At 37.1% G+C, this 14,012-nt stretch overlaps 1 protein-coding gene across 7 annotated transcripts in view; it reads right to left on the reverse strand.

Annotated features, from left to right (window-relative positions):
• Window positions 1–14,012, reverse strand: part of LOC142357345 (uncharacterized) — a 55,972-nt gene that overhangs the window by 23,348 nt on the left and 18,612 nt on the right. For 2 of the 7 annotated variants that reach the window (XM_075408994.1, XM_075408993.1), the window contains exons 2-4: window positions 8,351–8,606; window positions 421–630; window positions 1–222 (exon numbers count right to left, since the gene is read on the reverse strand). In XM_075408994.1, coding sequence (XP_075265109.1) covers window positions 1–222; window positions 421–630; window positions 8,351–8,573 — 655 coding nt within the window. In that variant the 5' untranslated portion in view covers window positions 8,574–8,606. Of the gene's footprint in view, window positions 223–420; window positions 631–8,350; window positions 9,431–14,012 lie in introns of those variants that run through there. The other 5 variants (XM_075408990.1, XM_075408988.1, XM_075408992.1 and 2 more) reach the window with 5 other exon arrangements.

A 14,012-nucleotide genomic window follows, 5' to 3' on the forward strand; every position in this document is an offset into this window, starting at 1 on the left:
TACCTGTGTGCATGGAAAGATATTGGCGTTTGCATGGATGACAGACGTCGTCATTGTCCTGCCTGACGAGTGGGTTGCTCACTGGGTTTCGCAGGTTCTCCCAGATCACTGCCGTGAGCCTCTCAGCCACGTCAATGTCCCGCTCGATCTTGGGACCCAGACGTCGGATGGCCTCTGCACTCCTGGACAGGATCGCATCCGAGAACCGACACCAGTCAGAGTCTACAAAAAAGATAACATGGTGACTGAAATAAATTGAAAAAATTCGCTTGCTATGTTGACAAACAACGTCCACAAACTAGCAGCAGATTTTTAAAAACTTTTATCCAGGAAAAATAGATGCAGGTTCTGTTTCGTGATTACATCTTTACGCACAGAGTTTGCGAATAACTGTAGTGTGCGAACAACTATCGTACTTACCGACATCCTGCATGTAGTCAGAGGCACTTTTGCCAGTGACCTTCTCCTGGATTGCCTTCTTCAGCTTGCTGGATATCTTCTGGTCGTCTTTGCTCTTGAAGCTGTTCCCTCGTCCACCTTGACCTCCTCCCAAGGCACCTCCTCCCCCTGGTCCTGTTGGGGTGCTACCTCCCCCTGTATTAGAAGAGTGATGATAGTGGTGAGGAGCACCTGAAGTTGAATACGTTTCGGGGGGTCTACTTTGATTTTTTCTCTTTACGCAATGAAATTTTCTCTCGGAATATATACAGGAAAATTGTCACACTCGACTTTAATAATTGGTTCAAACTTTGTTCAACGGCTCTAAATTGCATTTAAAAAAACGGCTCTAAATTGCATTTTAAGTCCGCTAATTCTTTAAACGGCTGACACTATTTAAACATACCCAACTAACGTTGCCAAATAGTTTATTTATTACAACCCAATAAACTAATCAATACTAAGGCAAATTGCTCTCAAACAACTGGCGAGAGGTTGGCTTCGTCAAGAGCTAGCTGCGACTTAGGGAGGAAAGCTTTAGCTTAATTAAGTGGTGGGGATAATCATGAGGGGAGAGGGAAGGGCGTGCTGAACGCGAGGGGTTACGGCTGGAATAAGGTGGAGGGGGGGGGGGGGGGTTAGAGCTATGGGGGAGTGGGAGATTAAGTGGTAGGGTCGAACTCTAATAATCACGCTTGGATTGCTATAGATAGCCCACTTCTTTGGCTATACCAAATATTATTAGTACAGAAACAGACAGCAACCATTATTTTGTTCACGCATGGTAATGAAAAAAAATGTTTGCAGGAGAAAAAGGGGGAACAGTTCCAGCTTTTCGTCAAAAAGTAACTTGTACGGTGAACGCAACGCTGAGTTTAACCCACGTCCATAATCTGTAGAAATATGACACTTTTATGATGGAAACTTACGGTGCATCAGTCACACCTTTGAAAACGATGCCAACTGTATAAGAACAAGTGGCGCCAGATGTATAAAACACAGTTGGTATTAAAATGCTATTATAAACTTGGGCTCTTTAAAGTGAATCCCCACAGGTTGAGACTAATTCCAAGCCCACCGTAATATCGCAAGTTGAAGCCGACATTGCTGTCAGTTGCTTGCCAGAATGAAACCCTCAATATTCAGGTTTTCATAGTGTTCATACCGTCATAACAATAAGCATAGTCTCTAGCTCTTTACAAACACAGGAAATGGGGTGAAGGGGGGTCAAATTATAAGAACCGCCCTTCACACCATAAATTTATATCTTCAAAAGTTTTGGTGAATCGCATAATTAGGGTCTAGTGAGAGGAGATGCGAGTGCAAACAGCCAGGTGGAGGAGGGTGGACTGGGGGTATATTGATGTATGGTAGGGAGGAGGGGGGACTGCCGGGTCAAACTTTTTTAAGATTAAAAACCGCACTTCACACCATGAAATTGTCTCCTCAAAAGAGTTTTGGTGAATCGCATTCTTGGGGTCTAGTAATCGCTCTGACAGCACTTAAAAACCTGCGGGCGATACCTGTTTATCCTATTTTTGAGGAAAAAAGTTAAATGGGTCAGCCGAAAAATTGGTCAAGCGGAAAACAACATAAAAAAGACCAGAGGACTAATATAATTGCTACAAAGCAGCAAATAAGAACTATCAGCGATTAAGATAAAAGTTTTCAGAATTAATTGGCTTGTTCAAATCCACTAAAAAAATCTTTCATTAAGGACCTTAATTACATTTGAGTTTTTTTTTAACCTTAAACTGGTTCGCAAAAAACTTAAATTTTGAAGTGCAGAAAACATTTTCTTGATTAAGATAAGTCACCTATAATCGAAATCATGCGAATGATCAAACAGCTTTAGCTATATAGAGCAAAAAATGACAACAAGTGCGCAACAATGAGTGAAAAATTTATTTAGAAAAAAAAACTTTTTCAGCTTTCCTGTGTGAACAAATGTAAAAAAAAGAGCGTCAGAAGACAAAAAAAAACATAAGCAGAAGCCTTCGGGAACCAAATCAAAGCACCCGATCGACATACCAAAACATCACGCGTGCATTAGAAAACCAAAATGGTAAGCTCCAACCTAATATTCATGAACTCGTTGCACAAAAAATAACTCATCGAGCATTACTTGAACTTGAGTACCAAAAGTAAACGTTTTAAAAGCCAAAGCCACACTTTTGGTTGTCAAGAAGAGCCATGTCTTGCCATTATTAAACGATACACTTGAAAACAAAACTTGAATGTCGCAAGGAAAAAAGCAATGACATTAATTAAAGCAAGCAAAAATTCAAAATTAATAAAAACATGGTTAGAGAAATTACAACGACAAACAGAAACAAAATTGTACAAAACAAAACTTTCAAGAAAATTCAACGGACAAAAAAAAACTTGAAAACCTGGTCCGAGAAATTTTTATGGAAGTAAATACTATTCATTTCTCAAAAGATTATACCCTAATAACTACATCATACCAATACACAACAAATGAAAGCAAAAATGCTGAAATCTTGAAAAAATCCAACGCACAAAGGCTCAGTACACTGACTCGAAAAATGTCCACAAATTGTTATAACTATCGGTTCGAAACAAAGAGGTCCCAAAAGCAAGAATCGAATCAACAGAAAGTAAGAAACGCACCAAGTACAGAAGGAAGAACAGAAGAATAATGAAACGAAAAATATCAGCCTTGTCAATCCAACAATTTCATAGAGATATCAGGCCTTCTCTTCCAAAGAAAATACTTAATACCAAATGATTCAAATGTCTTGCTAAAAATATCAAAAAGTTGTTTCGAAATTACAATAATGAGAACAGTTTTTGTTGAATTTCAACAAACTGATGTTATAAACTAATTCAAATAGCAAAAAAAAACATAATGCGCTTCACTGAAGTTACACAAATTGTTGATTACAACTGAACAGGTTAAAATACAAAGAAAAATACAATTAATAGAAAAAACCACCAAAATTGATTTTGTAAACTTACAATTTATAAAAAAAAAAACACCTCACGTCAAAAAGGAGTAGAACACATGATTATAAAATAAACTGTCCACATGGAAGTGCACTCAAAGCTTTGAAAATAAATTTATTGGAAAAAATCAGCAAATGAGAGATGAACAAAACTCATCTCGATCTAATGACTCATCTCGCTCTAATCTGAGAATAAATCTCTCTCAGTAAACATCAAGTCAAACGGCATTTCTACTCATTTGTTTATAGGTTAAAACGCTGCTTGAACGCTTGCTTCTTCCGGAAAAAACTTCGAAATCCAACACTATTCCTTAAGCCGTAAAAAAATCAGGAACACCGCAATATAACTCCGCTCAGTTAACAGATTCAGAGCTTAAAAATGGATCCAACTCAAATCACAACTACCGTCTTCTTAAAAAACTCATTTATATTATGAGCTGTTTTAAGAACAGTTCATGTAATTTAACTGATTAAAGTTCCAAAAGGTCCAGTTATCAAATTGAGATTTGCTAAATCAACGTCAAAGAAATTCGATAGGAGAGATTTATTGCCTGTATTTAGTTCTACCATTTTTTATTGAAAGGCGCCTTACTGATGTTAGAAATTTTTGAAAAAACTTCAGCTAATGTAAAAAATCAGTAAACTTCTTTATAGCTCCATAAATCAAATGTTCCCAGAAGTATATAACTCTTCTCAAAGAACACTTGCCCACCAAGTTACGAAGAAAAAACATTACCGACTAACGTCGTGCGAATTGCTCTCAAACGACCACCTAGCGGTTGTCATCGGTAGTACCCAGCTGGGGCTCAGATTAGCATTGGGTGGAGTGGAGGGTAAGTGAAGTAGCGGAAGAGGCCGAGGTTGAGGGAGGTGAAAGGGTGTGGAGTGATGGACGAGATGCGTGTGCAAACAGCCAGGGTGGTGCAGAACAACAATGAGTGAAGTTATTTAGAACATAACTTTTTCAGCTTTCCTGTGTGAAAAATTTAAAACAAAAAAGAGCGTCAGTCGACAAAGCAAAAAAAACACAGGCCGAAGACTTCTGGAACCAAATTAACGCGCGCGATCAACGTACCACAACACCACGCATGCAGTAGAAAACCAAAATGGTAATAATCAAGCTACAACTCTTAAATTCATAAATTCGTTAAACAAAAATAGCCCATCGAGCAGAACTTGAACTTGAGAACCAAAAGTAAACGTTTTAAAAGCCAAAGCCATTATTTTGTTGCCAAGAAGATCCCTGTCTCGTCATTATTAAACGGTACACTTGAAAACATAAAACTTAATGTCGTAAGTAAAAAAAAGCAATGACATCAATTAAAGCACGCAAAAATTCAAAAAAAAATGGTTAGAAAAATTTTGACAAACAGACAAACAAACATGTACAAAGCAAAACTTTCAACAAAATTCAACAGAGTAAAATTTTCAAACTTAAAGCTATTGGGCTGGGGTATGTTTGGGTATGGGGGGACTGGCGAGTCAAACTTTCAAGATTAAAAACCGCCCTTCACACCATGAAACTGTCTCCTCAAACAAGTTTTGGAGAATCGCACTCTTAGAGATTGTTTAGGCGTAAGACCATAATAGAACTTAGTGCACTCCGAACGTTACCTGTTTATCCCATTGTGAGGACAAAATGTCAAAAGTGCTAGACGAAAAATCGTCAAGCGAAAGATCGCACTAAAAAAGAACACAGGCCTAATATAATTGCTACAAACTTCATTTGAGAGAAATTAAACAGTTAGAGAATGGCATGAAAAGATGAACAAAATAAGGTTTAGAGCTTTACGTTGTGGAAACATATTAAACGAACATAGCTGACAAATTGCCAGAAAATAGCCGCAATAGCTTCATAGATCTGTAGTATCAAAAAGACGGTAAAAAGACAGACCAAAAAGAAACTTATTCTTTTCATTAAGCGCTGATATGTTAAATTTTGATTAAAAATCTATATAATTTATTGCTGTTTCTATTTGCTGCTCTTAAATAGCTTTGAATTAGAGTGACAAGCACTCATTTGACCTTATCTCTTTGAATTAACATTACATTGAAAAAACATTACCGACTAACGTCGTGCGAATTGCTCTCAAACGACCACCTAGCGGTTGTCATCGGTAGTACCCAGCTGGGGCTCAGATTAGCATTGGGTGGAGTGGAGGGTAAGTGAAGTAGCGGAAGAGGCCGAGGTTGAGGGAGGTGAAAGGGTGTGGAGTGATGGACGAGATGCGTGTGCAAACAGCCAGGGTGGTGCAGAACAACAATGAGTGAAGTTATTTAGAACATAACTTTTTCAGCTTTCCTGTGTGAAAAATTTAAAACAAAAAAGAGCGTCAGTCGACAAAGCAAAAAAAACACAGGCCGAAGACTTCTGGAACCAAATTAACGCGCGCGATCAACGTACCACAACACCACGCATGCAGTAGAAAACCAAAATGGTAATAATCAAGCTACAACTCTTAAATTCATAAATTCGTTAAACAAAAATAGCCCATCGAGCAGAACTTGAACTTGAGAACCAAAAGTAAACGTTTTAAAAGCCAAAGCCATTATTTTGTTGCCAAGAAGATCCCTGTCTCGTCATTATTAAACGGTACACTTGAAAACATAAAACTTAATGTCGTAAGTAAAAAAAAGCAATGACATCAATTAAAGCACGCAAAAATTCAAAAAAAAATGGTTAGAAAAATTTTGACAAACAGACAAACAAACATGTACAAAGCAAAACTTTCAACAAAATTCAACAGAGTAAAATTTTCAAACTTAAAGCTATTGGGCTGGGGTATGTTTGGGTATGGGGGGACTGGCGAGTCAAACTTTCAAGATTAAAAACCGCCCTTCACACCATGAAACTGTCTCCTCAAACAAGTTTTGGAGAATCGCACTCTTAGAGATTGTTTAGGCGTAAGACCATAATAGAACTTAGTGCACTCCGAACGTTACCTGTTTATCCCATTGTGAGGACAAGATGTCAAAAGTGCTAGACGAAAAATCGTCAAGCGAAAGATCGCACTAAAAAAGAACACAGGCCTAATATAATTGCTACAAACTTCATTTGAGAGAAATTAAACAGTTAGAGAATGGCATGAAAAGATGAACAAAATAAGGTTTAGAGCTTTACGTTGTGGAAACATATTAAACGAACATAGCTGACAAATTGCCAGAAAATAGCCGCAATAGCTTCATAGATCTGTAGTATCAAAAAGACGGTAAAAAGACAGACCAAAAAGAAACTTATTCTTTTCATTAAGCGCTGATATGTTAAATTTTGATTAAAAATCTATATAATTTATTGCTGTTTCTATTTGCTGCTCTTAAATAGCTTTGAATTAGAGTGACAAGCACTCATTTGACCTTATCTCTTTGAATTAAAGCAAAGAAAAGTCAATTTTAGAGTGAGGAAGTTATTTTTAAGAGTGAGGTAAGTCACGTGACCAAAAATTTAATCACGCAATTGAACAAAAAAACTCGCTCCACTAAGAGGGAAAAATGACGCCACGCACGCAAATCAGTTGAAATTGCATGAACGAATGAACAAAAAGCAGATTTGAAGTGGTTGTGACGTCATATGGTCGTAATAAAAATCATGACGACGAAATAAATAAAAACCAAGAGAAGGCCAATAATAGCCCCAGCTATCGCTTCGCGGCTATTAAAAAATGAGCGTTAGACGATAAGACAAAAACCAAGATCAACACAACATAGCTACGCCCAGCTTACCGTCGGACAAATTGCTCTTTTCAAAGGTATCTGCTTAGACTTATGTATAAACCCAAGACTCCTATTCAAGACGTAAGACACACGTTTACAATAATTGATTCAAAGTTCGTTTGAGAGGAATCAATAACATATTCGGCAGATTGCTAGAAAACAACCGCATTTGATTCCCAGAACCCCGATTGTGATTGAAAAAACAGAAGAAATCAAAACTGATTTTTGTACAAAAAATTTTTGGGTAAAAATGATAACTATTTATTTCTTCCTAGTTAGACATACTTCCGTTAATTGATGCGAGGATACATGCGCTAGAATCAATACCAATAAGCATTAGAGATGGTAACCAAGACTTAGCGGCCACCTAAAATTGGAGTTGGGCTTTATGGTTTCATACCGTTTCTATTTTTGGTTTCTTTTATGACTCCGTTCATTTTAGATTGCTTTGCTGAGCAACTGCCGCTTAAAAGGACTTTGAGCTGAATGGGCGAAAGTCAAAAACATTTTGTAAAATTTCGAAAATGCAGCAAAATGAGGTAAAGCTAAACTAATTTTTATTCGACGAAGTAATAAAACAAAGCAGGATAAGTCTTGACACAATTAAACGAATTTTCATTCACTAAACAAAAAACATAGAATGGACTATGCGTGAATTGGAAAAACAAATTTGGAAAAAATCTGATAAAAAAACTGAAAAAAGTAGCAAAAATCAATGTCAAAATGCCGCACGGGAACAAAAACCACAATAGAGAAAGCGAATTGTTGTTCAAACACCGTTTTCTCACTTTGAAATTGAAGCAAAAAAATCACACCGCAAAACCAATCACTTTTTCGCTCCACTTCCTGTTTCGGCGTAACCAAAATAACTCCAATTTGATTTCAAAGATCATAAAAATGTGTGAACAGTTCTTTAAAAAAACAGCGCCCCAATACAATTCAAACTCGGATCTTTTCCGTTTGTGCCCCCCCCCCCCTCCCAGTACATTTTGCACCCCCAGTCACAGACCATGTTTCATTACATAGTAAATCATTATATAAAAATATGGCACGTGCGTCTGGGGGTTGCAAATAAAATGAACCCTCTAAGCTGAGGGGGGAGCAAAAACGGAAAAGAACGGAAAAAACGGAGCATCGGCTGAGAAGATGAGGGCGGCTACTAATACTGATATAACAACCCATGTCGATACAGCGGGTCTCTACTCTGGTCAGTTGTAAAGTGAAATTCTCACCTGATGTGGCGAAGGAGTGAGTGCGGAGGTTGTTCTGATTGGGAGATGAGTTACTGTTGGACTGTAGAGGACTGTTAGATGAGTTGAGGTGAAAGCTGTGGTGGAGTGGGTTCGGCACTGAACCCGAGGGGTTATTACTCCCGCTACCGCTACTATTGCCCACTGATACTGCTGTTCCGTTAACTGGCTGTTGTGATTTTCCGGTGTTGTTCACCGAAGTCATAGGATTGTTAAGCGTATCCCTGATTGAGTTGTTCTGAAACATATTAGGAACTGCGTAGTCATGGTTCATGCCCAATCCGACCCCGCCACCTCCAGACCCACTCTGACCCCCGGTTACCAAAGGGCTAACGGGTCGCCTGGACTCGGCGGGAGAGAATCCCGAATGAGTTGGGCTGGAGGTTCCGACGTCAATTGACATTCGGACGTGGTGATGACTTCTGGGCATTTGAGGACTGTGCAAACGGTGCAGCCGTTTGGGCGAATAACCCACAAATGTTGTCAAAGGTGGACTAGGTTTCTCTAGACTGTTGTGACTGGTGCCACGAGAAAGGCGCGAGATAGGTGGCGCATGGTAGGAATTATTGGCGGCTTGTAGTAAATTGCCACTGCTCATTATAGCAACAAAGCACTATCACCACCACTCAACAGTGCTGGCGCAAAACAACACAATCCAACTAGCTCAGAACCAACAGCAGTAGTAGAACAATAATCAAATACAAGTGTAATATCCCGCATAAAACTGGAGCAGCTAGTTAGGCTACTGGGTTACGCTACATGAATGAGCGGTTATAACTAACATAATCTGATAATAAATCGTATGAATTCAACGTATTCCAGTTAGTTTTACTAGGAATTAACAAGTTAAGGAATGTATGTTGCTAACAGATACAGACGCGAGTACTCGGCGAGAGGATTTTTACACATTTCAACCTGAAGTAACAGTAGAACAAATTAGAAACTGCAGCAAAATGGAGAAAACGCTCTTACCATTATTACCACTAACTATCCTACCAATACCAATCTGAGCAATATTACCACGACACACGTATTGTTGTGCGTATTTCTGTCTATATATTTTAACAAAAAAAGGGGAAAACATTATTTAAGGTACCAAAATGAGGCCATAAAACTGTGCCAAAAAAGAGGCAGCGAAAGACCAAAATTTGGGGGCCGCCAGAATAGAAATAAGTGCACGTATATGCACCAAATGCAAAACATCTTTGGGTATATCACAGGCCGGAGCTTTGCTTGCAAGGAAAGAGCACGAGAGATATAAAAAGCGTTAAATAAAAACCAGGAAACTGCAATATTTTGTTCCTATCTTGCAGGCATAACATTTTTAATACACAATATCCAATACTTTATACGTGAGTGTATCACGGAGCAATATACACCCCAATCCACCCAGGTGAATTTTGGGTACTGACACGCGGGCGGGCGTGTTGTTAAGAATATATTCAAATTTCTATATCGTTTGGTGGGCCTTTCAGCCGACCCAATAAAACAACATCATGATCCGAATAATTTCATTCACTGCTTCTAATATCATTACCTTTACTGATAGCAACCCAATCCCCATTTTATTGCACTTTCAACAGAAATGACCATGATATCAAACTCCATGATAGCATAGAATGTAGATATGGACGAAAAAGCGACATTGCTTAAATCATTTTTTCCTCTAAATTATAATACAAAAAATGATTGCGCATAAAGTTAAAAAGCATCCCAAATATCCAAAACGTATAAAAACTGAGTTGGACGGATAAAATTTTGGACAAAAGCACTTTTATTCAATTTTTATTAACGGACTGTGACGGGTAAACAGCCAAATCGAATCCTTATTTTAAAATTTTGGACAACAAATGGACTCGCTTGGACTGCAAATTGACTTATACTGCCGATAAAGTCTAAATAATCACAACAATGGCCTCAATACAGTTGTTTAGGCTAAATATCTAGTATGCTAATTTACAATGGGTAAAAGGGAGTGTTAAAGCGAAAAAAGGTTAGAGTTTTGAAACATCAAAACAACCATAAGCGACACCAGTTGAGCACATGCGCCCTCAAAGCTGCCCTAAAATTCCCCCCAACTTATTAAATCCATTCACCCTTTCGTTCAATCAGTCGCGCTTTTTTCTCCATGAGCCATTTCAACCGGTATAATTTTCTAACCGAAAGGACTACTTCCAACTTCAATTCCACTTGCAAAAGGTTGAAGCTGCCAAGCAAAAAAAAGTAAAAACGATTAGAGAAAATCAAAAACTATGTACACAGAAAGCTGCAAAAAACAAAAATCACACAAAAGATTTTCTTATACAAATAGCAAAGATCAAATTAAAACAAAAAAAGTGTTATGAAAAAGTTCCAATTCCCAAAAAATTCACTTATCTTCTGATACTTATTCTGAAAAAATGAAAAAGAAAGAATTTATGTCAGATGGACCATAATATAACGTTGTTGTAACAGTCGGTTGCTTGAACTTAATTTTGTTGAAAATTTTAGCATCTATCTCATTTCTCGCACAAATTGTTTCCAATCAAAATAGACGCGATAACCCACTTATTGGGATTGTAGCTTTAACGCTGTTAGCGTGGTAACGGCGGCAGTGAGAGGAATAGTTCTTCCCAGTAATGGTAACAACTATAGACCACGATAACAAGCACCACTAATATGATGATAGTAAAATTGCCCTAAGAGGAGAAAGAGGCGCTTTTATTTCAACCCCAATCAAACAACACCAATTTGATCAAAATCAAAGTCCCAGGAGTACCACTATAGCATCGCCAGTTCAATTTACACAACTTTAGCTTTCAACTGCAATAAAAACTTGTTATCAAGAGCTTAACTGCGCAATTGAATGAATAGAACAAAGTTTGCACGCTGCAATAAAACGCAAATTAAATGGAACGTTATGGAATAATGATGCCTCTTAAAATATCGCATTCAAAGAGCGTTAGCTTTTACTTTGCTCGTATCCAATTCTATTGTTCAACTAGAAATACTCTCAAATTAGCAACTGGAGGAATAAATAAAGATACAATGCAATCCTTTCCATCATTAAAAATGAGCCTTGAAACAGCAAGAAATATTAAATGCTTTGAGATATACAGCAACATTTCTTTTAGTCTATACCTGTAAAAAATCGAAGTGAACATACAAGTGTGACCCATTATCATTAAATTCCATTTTTGTAGACGAAAATGGTCATATAGGTCTACGAATTGTCGTTTAAATTACCAGGTAATAAAAAAATAATATGTTTAACAGCACGATGGTGATTATAATTGATATTCCAAAAAAAAACTAAGATTGCCGGAAATCAGCCAATTAAAACTGCTGAAACCTCCAACTTAAGAGACCACTGCTAACAAAACCAAATTAGTACTTTGCGTTTCAGAAAAAGTTCAACATTGATCTTGAATGACGTGATAGCACGATCAACTCAGAGGCTACAGAAACAGTAAAAACCAGATAAAACTAGAGAAACGCTTTAAATTTCTAATGCATTAAAGACCAGAAATTAGTCAAAGACGAAACGTCAAACAGCTTTTGTTTGAAATCAATTGTTTCCCATGGTTTTCAGAGACAGATAATTAACTACTGTACTGATTTCTGTGTTTTTCTTTTTTACTTTTGATTACGTTTTTCGATATCAGGAGGAAAAAACTAAGCAAAATGTCAAAAAAGCGCCCAAACTGGAAAGAGCGAAATGTTTTTTTTTGCACTGCAAAAACACAAGATGACAAGTCCCGAAATACAGTTCATCAAATTAACCAACCTTAGGAGCCAATAATCGGGCTCCTCTCGATTGAGCAGGTTTGTACAGTATTGATCATATTTCGTAAAGCGTCATAAAACAAAAAACAAAACAATTATAGAAAAAAAATTTTTGTTTTTAAAACATTGGGCCGTGAAAGTTATCAAAGTAATATGGTATCAGAACGTCATCATAAGAAACCTCCGCAAAATGGGAGTCAACACAACACAAAACCAATTTATGAAAAACCAACGAGACAAAGTAAAGCACCCAAGACACTTGTAAAAAAAATCGATTTGTTCTAATGGAAAGAGAAATAGGCATCTGGGATTTCACATTTGAAATTTCAGATCATAATCTTTCAAACTGTCTAGCTTTAAAAAGCATGTGTCCGATTTTACAAAAACAATTAATAGATCATTAAACAAAAGTAACAACAAATGCAAGCAACGATCAAACACGAAACATTTTGGCAAACAAAGGGGGTGCGCAGGCCAATAAAACAATCAGATATTAGCTAGAAATATTAAAAAGAATCAAATAGCCTTTATAATTAGAGCGAAAGTGATATCTATCATAAACTAAGTGACAGAATAACAAAAAGTTAATAAAAGCCAAAAACGAAAAACACCAATGTTTTCCATAGGACTCATTCAAGAGCAAATGAGACCTGCCATTTGTGACACTAAGTGACAAAAAAGCAACAACTATATTCTTCGAAAACAGGTGGTAGCAAAGCCATTAACGTAATTGACTAAAAGCAGAACAAATGACGTCATGCACACAAATTTTAGCTGCAAAGCAGTGAAATCACAAATCGAAAAAGTCAATTTCAAGAAATCAGGTATCAAAAATAATCGACGGAGAACACAAAATAAAAAACCACGATGACCATAATAATAGCGCCTATCACTTCGCGGGTACTCATAACAAAAGACTCAATAGAGAGCCGATGAGACCTGTGATTATAGAGACTAGTCGGCAAAACCAAAAGAGGACTACAAAACACGCAAACTTTAAAATTTCAATTTTTTTTGAAAACCAATTGTGTCGAAGTCTGTAAACCATTAGATTGAAATTCACTAGGTAAACTCACATAAACCCAACTAGAGAGCAAATGCTACGTGCCATAAACGAGACGAAGAGATAGAACAACATCAAAAAACCTACGAAAACAGGCAAAAAAGTCACGATTTTTGAGAACAAAGAATTTCCAAGCCGTTACAAACGTTTAATTTGATCTTGGATTATTAGGTAAGTTCAATAACTTCTCGCAAAAAAGCCATTGAGACCAGTCCATAACGGGACTATGCGTCAGAACAAAAAGGACTATTCAAAAAATTAACAACATTTTATGAAAAGCAGTGTTTTGAAAGTCGCTTAAAACGTTAAGATTTGAACTTAAATAATTGAACTCTGGAAAGCATCATTAGCGAACAGCAGAGGACTTCCAATATTTATTCAGAACTACCAAAATTGAGAGACCTACTAAAACAATTATGAAGACGGACAGAACGAAAAAAAAATCACGAACTTTTGGAAAAACAAGTCCCTTCAAAGTAATCAAAAACAGATAATAGACTGGAAGCGTACAATACAATTCATTAGGTAGCCAATGACACTGGTCAATAGTGAGACGAGCTAGAAAAACCACAAAAACATCTATGAAAACGGGATGAGGTCCAAAAATTAATTCAGGATTTTAAAAACAAACTAAGAACCTCTACGGAGGCAGGCGATCAACCTATGGTGTTGACAGATCATCCAACCGTTTTAATAGTAAAGAATCCCGCAACATATAACACGCCATAGATCAGACTCATGTTATTGTACTTAAGACTAAAAGCCTAATGCTGACTCGCTGCAATTACGCCAGCGCAAAAATATAATTTATCATTA

This window comes from Convolutriloba macropyga, unplaced genomic scaffold (genome assembly GCF_964194025.1).
Source record: "Convolutriloba macropyga unplaced genomic scaffold, txConMacr16.3 SCAFFOLD_879, whole genome shotgun sequence".
Taxonomy (NCBI): Eukaryota; Metazoa; Xenacoelomorpha; order Acoela; family Convolutidae; genus Convolutriloba; species Convolutriloba macropyga.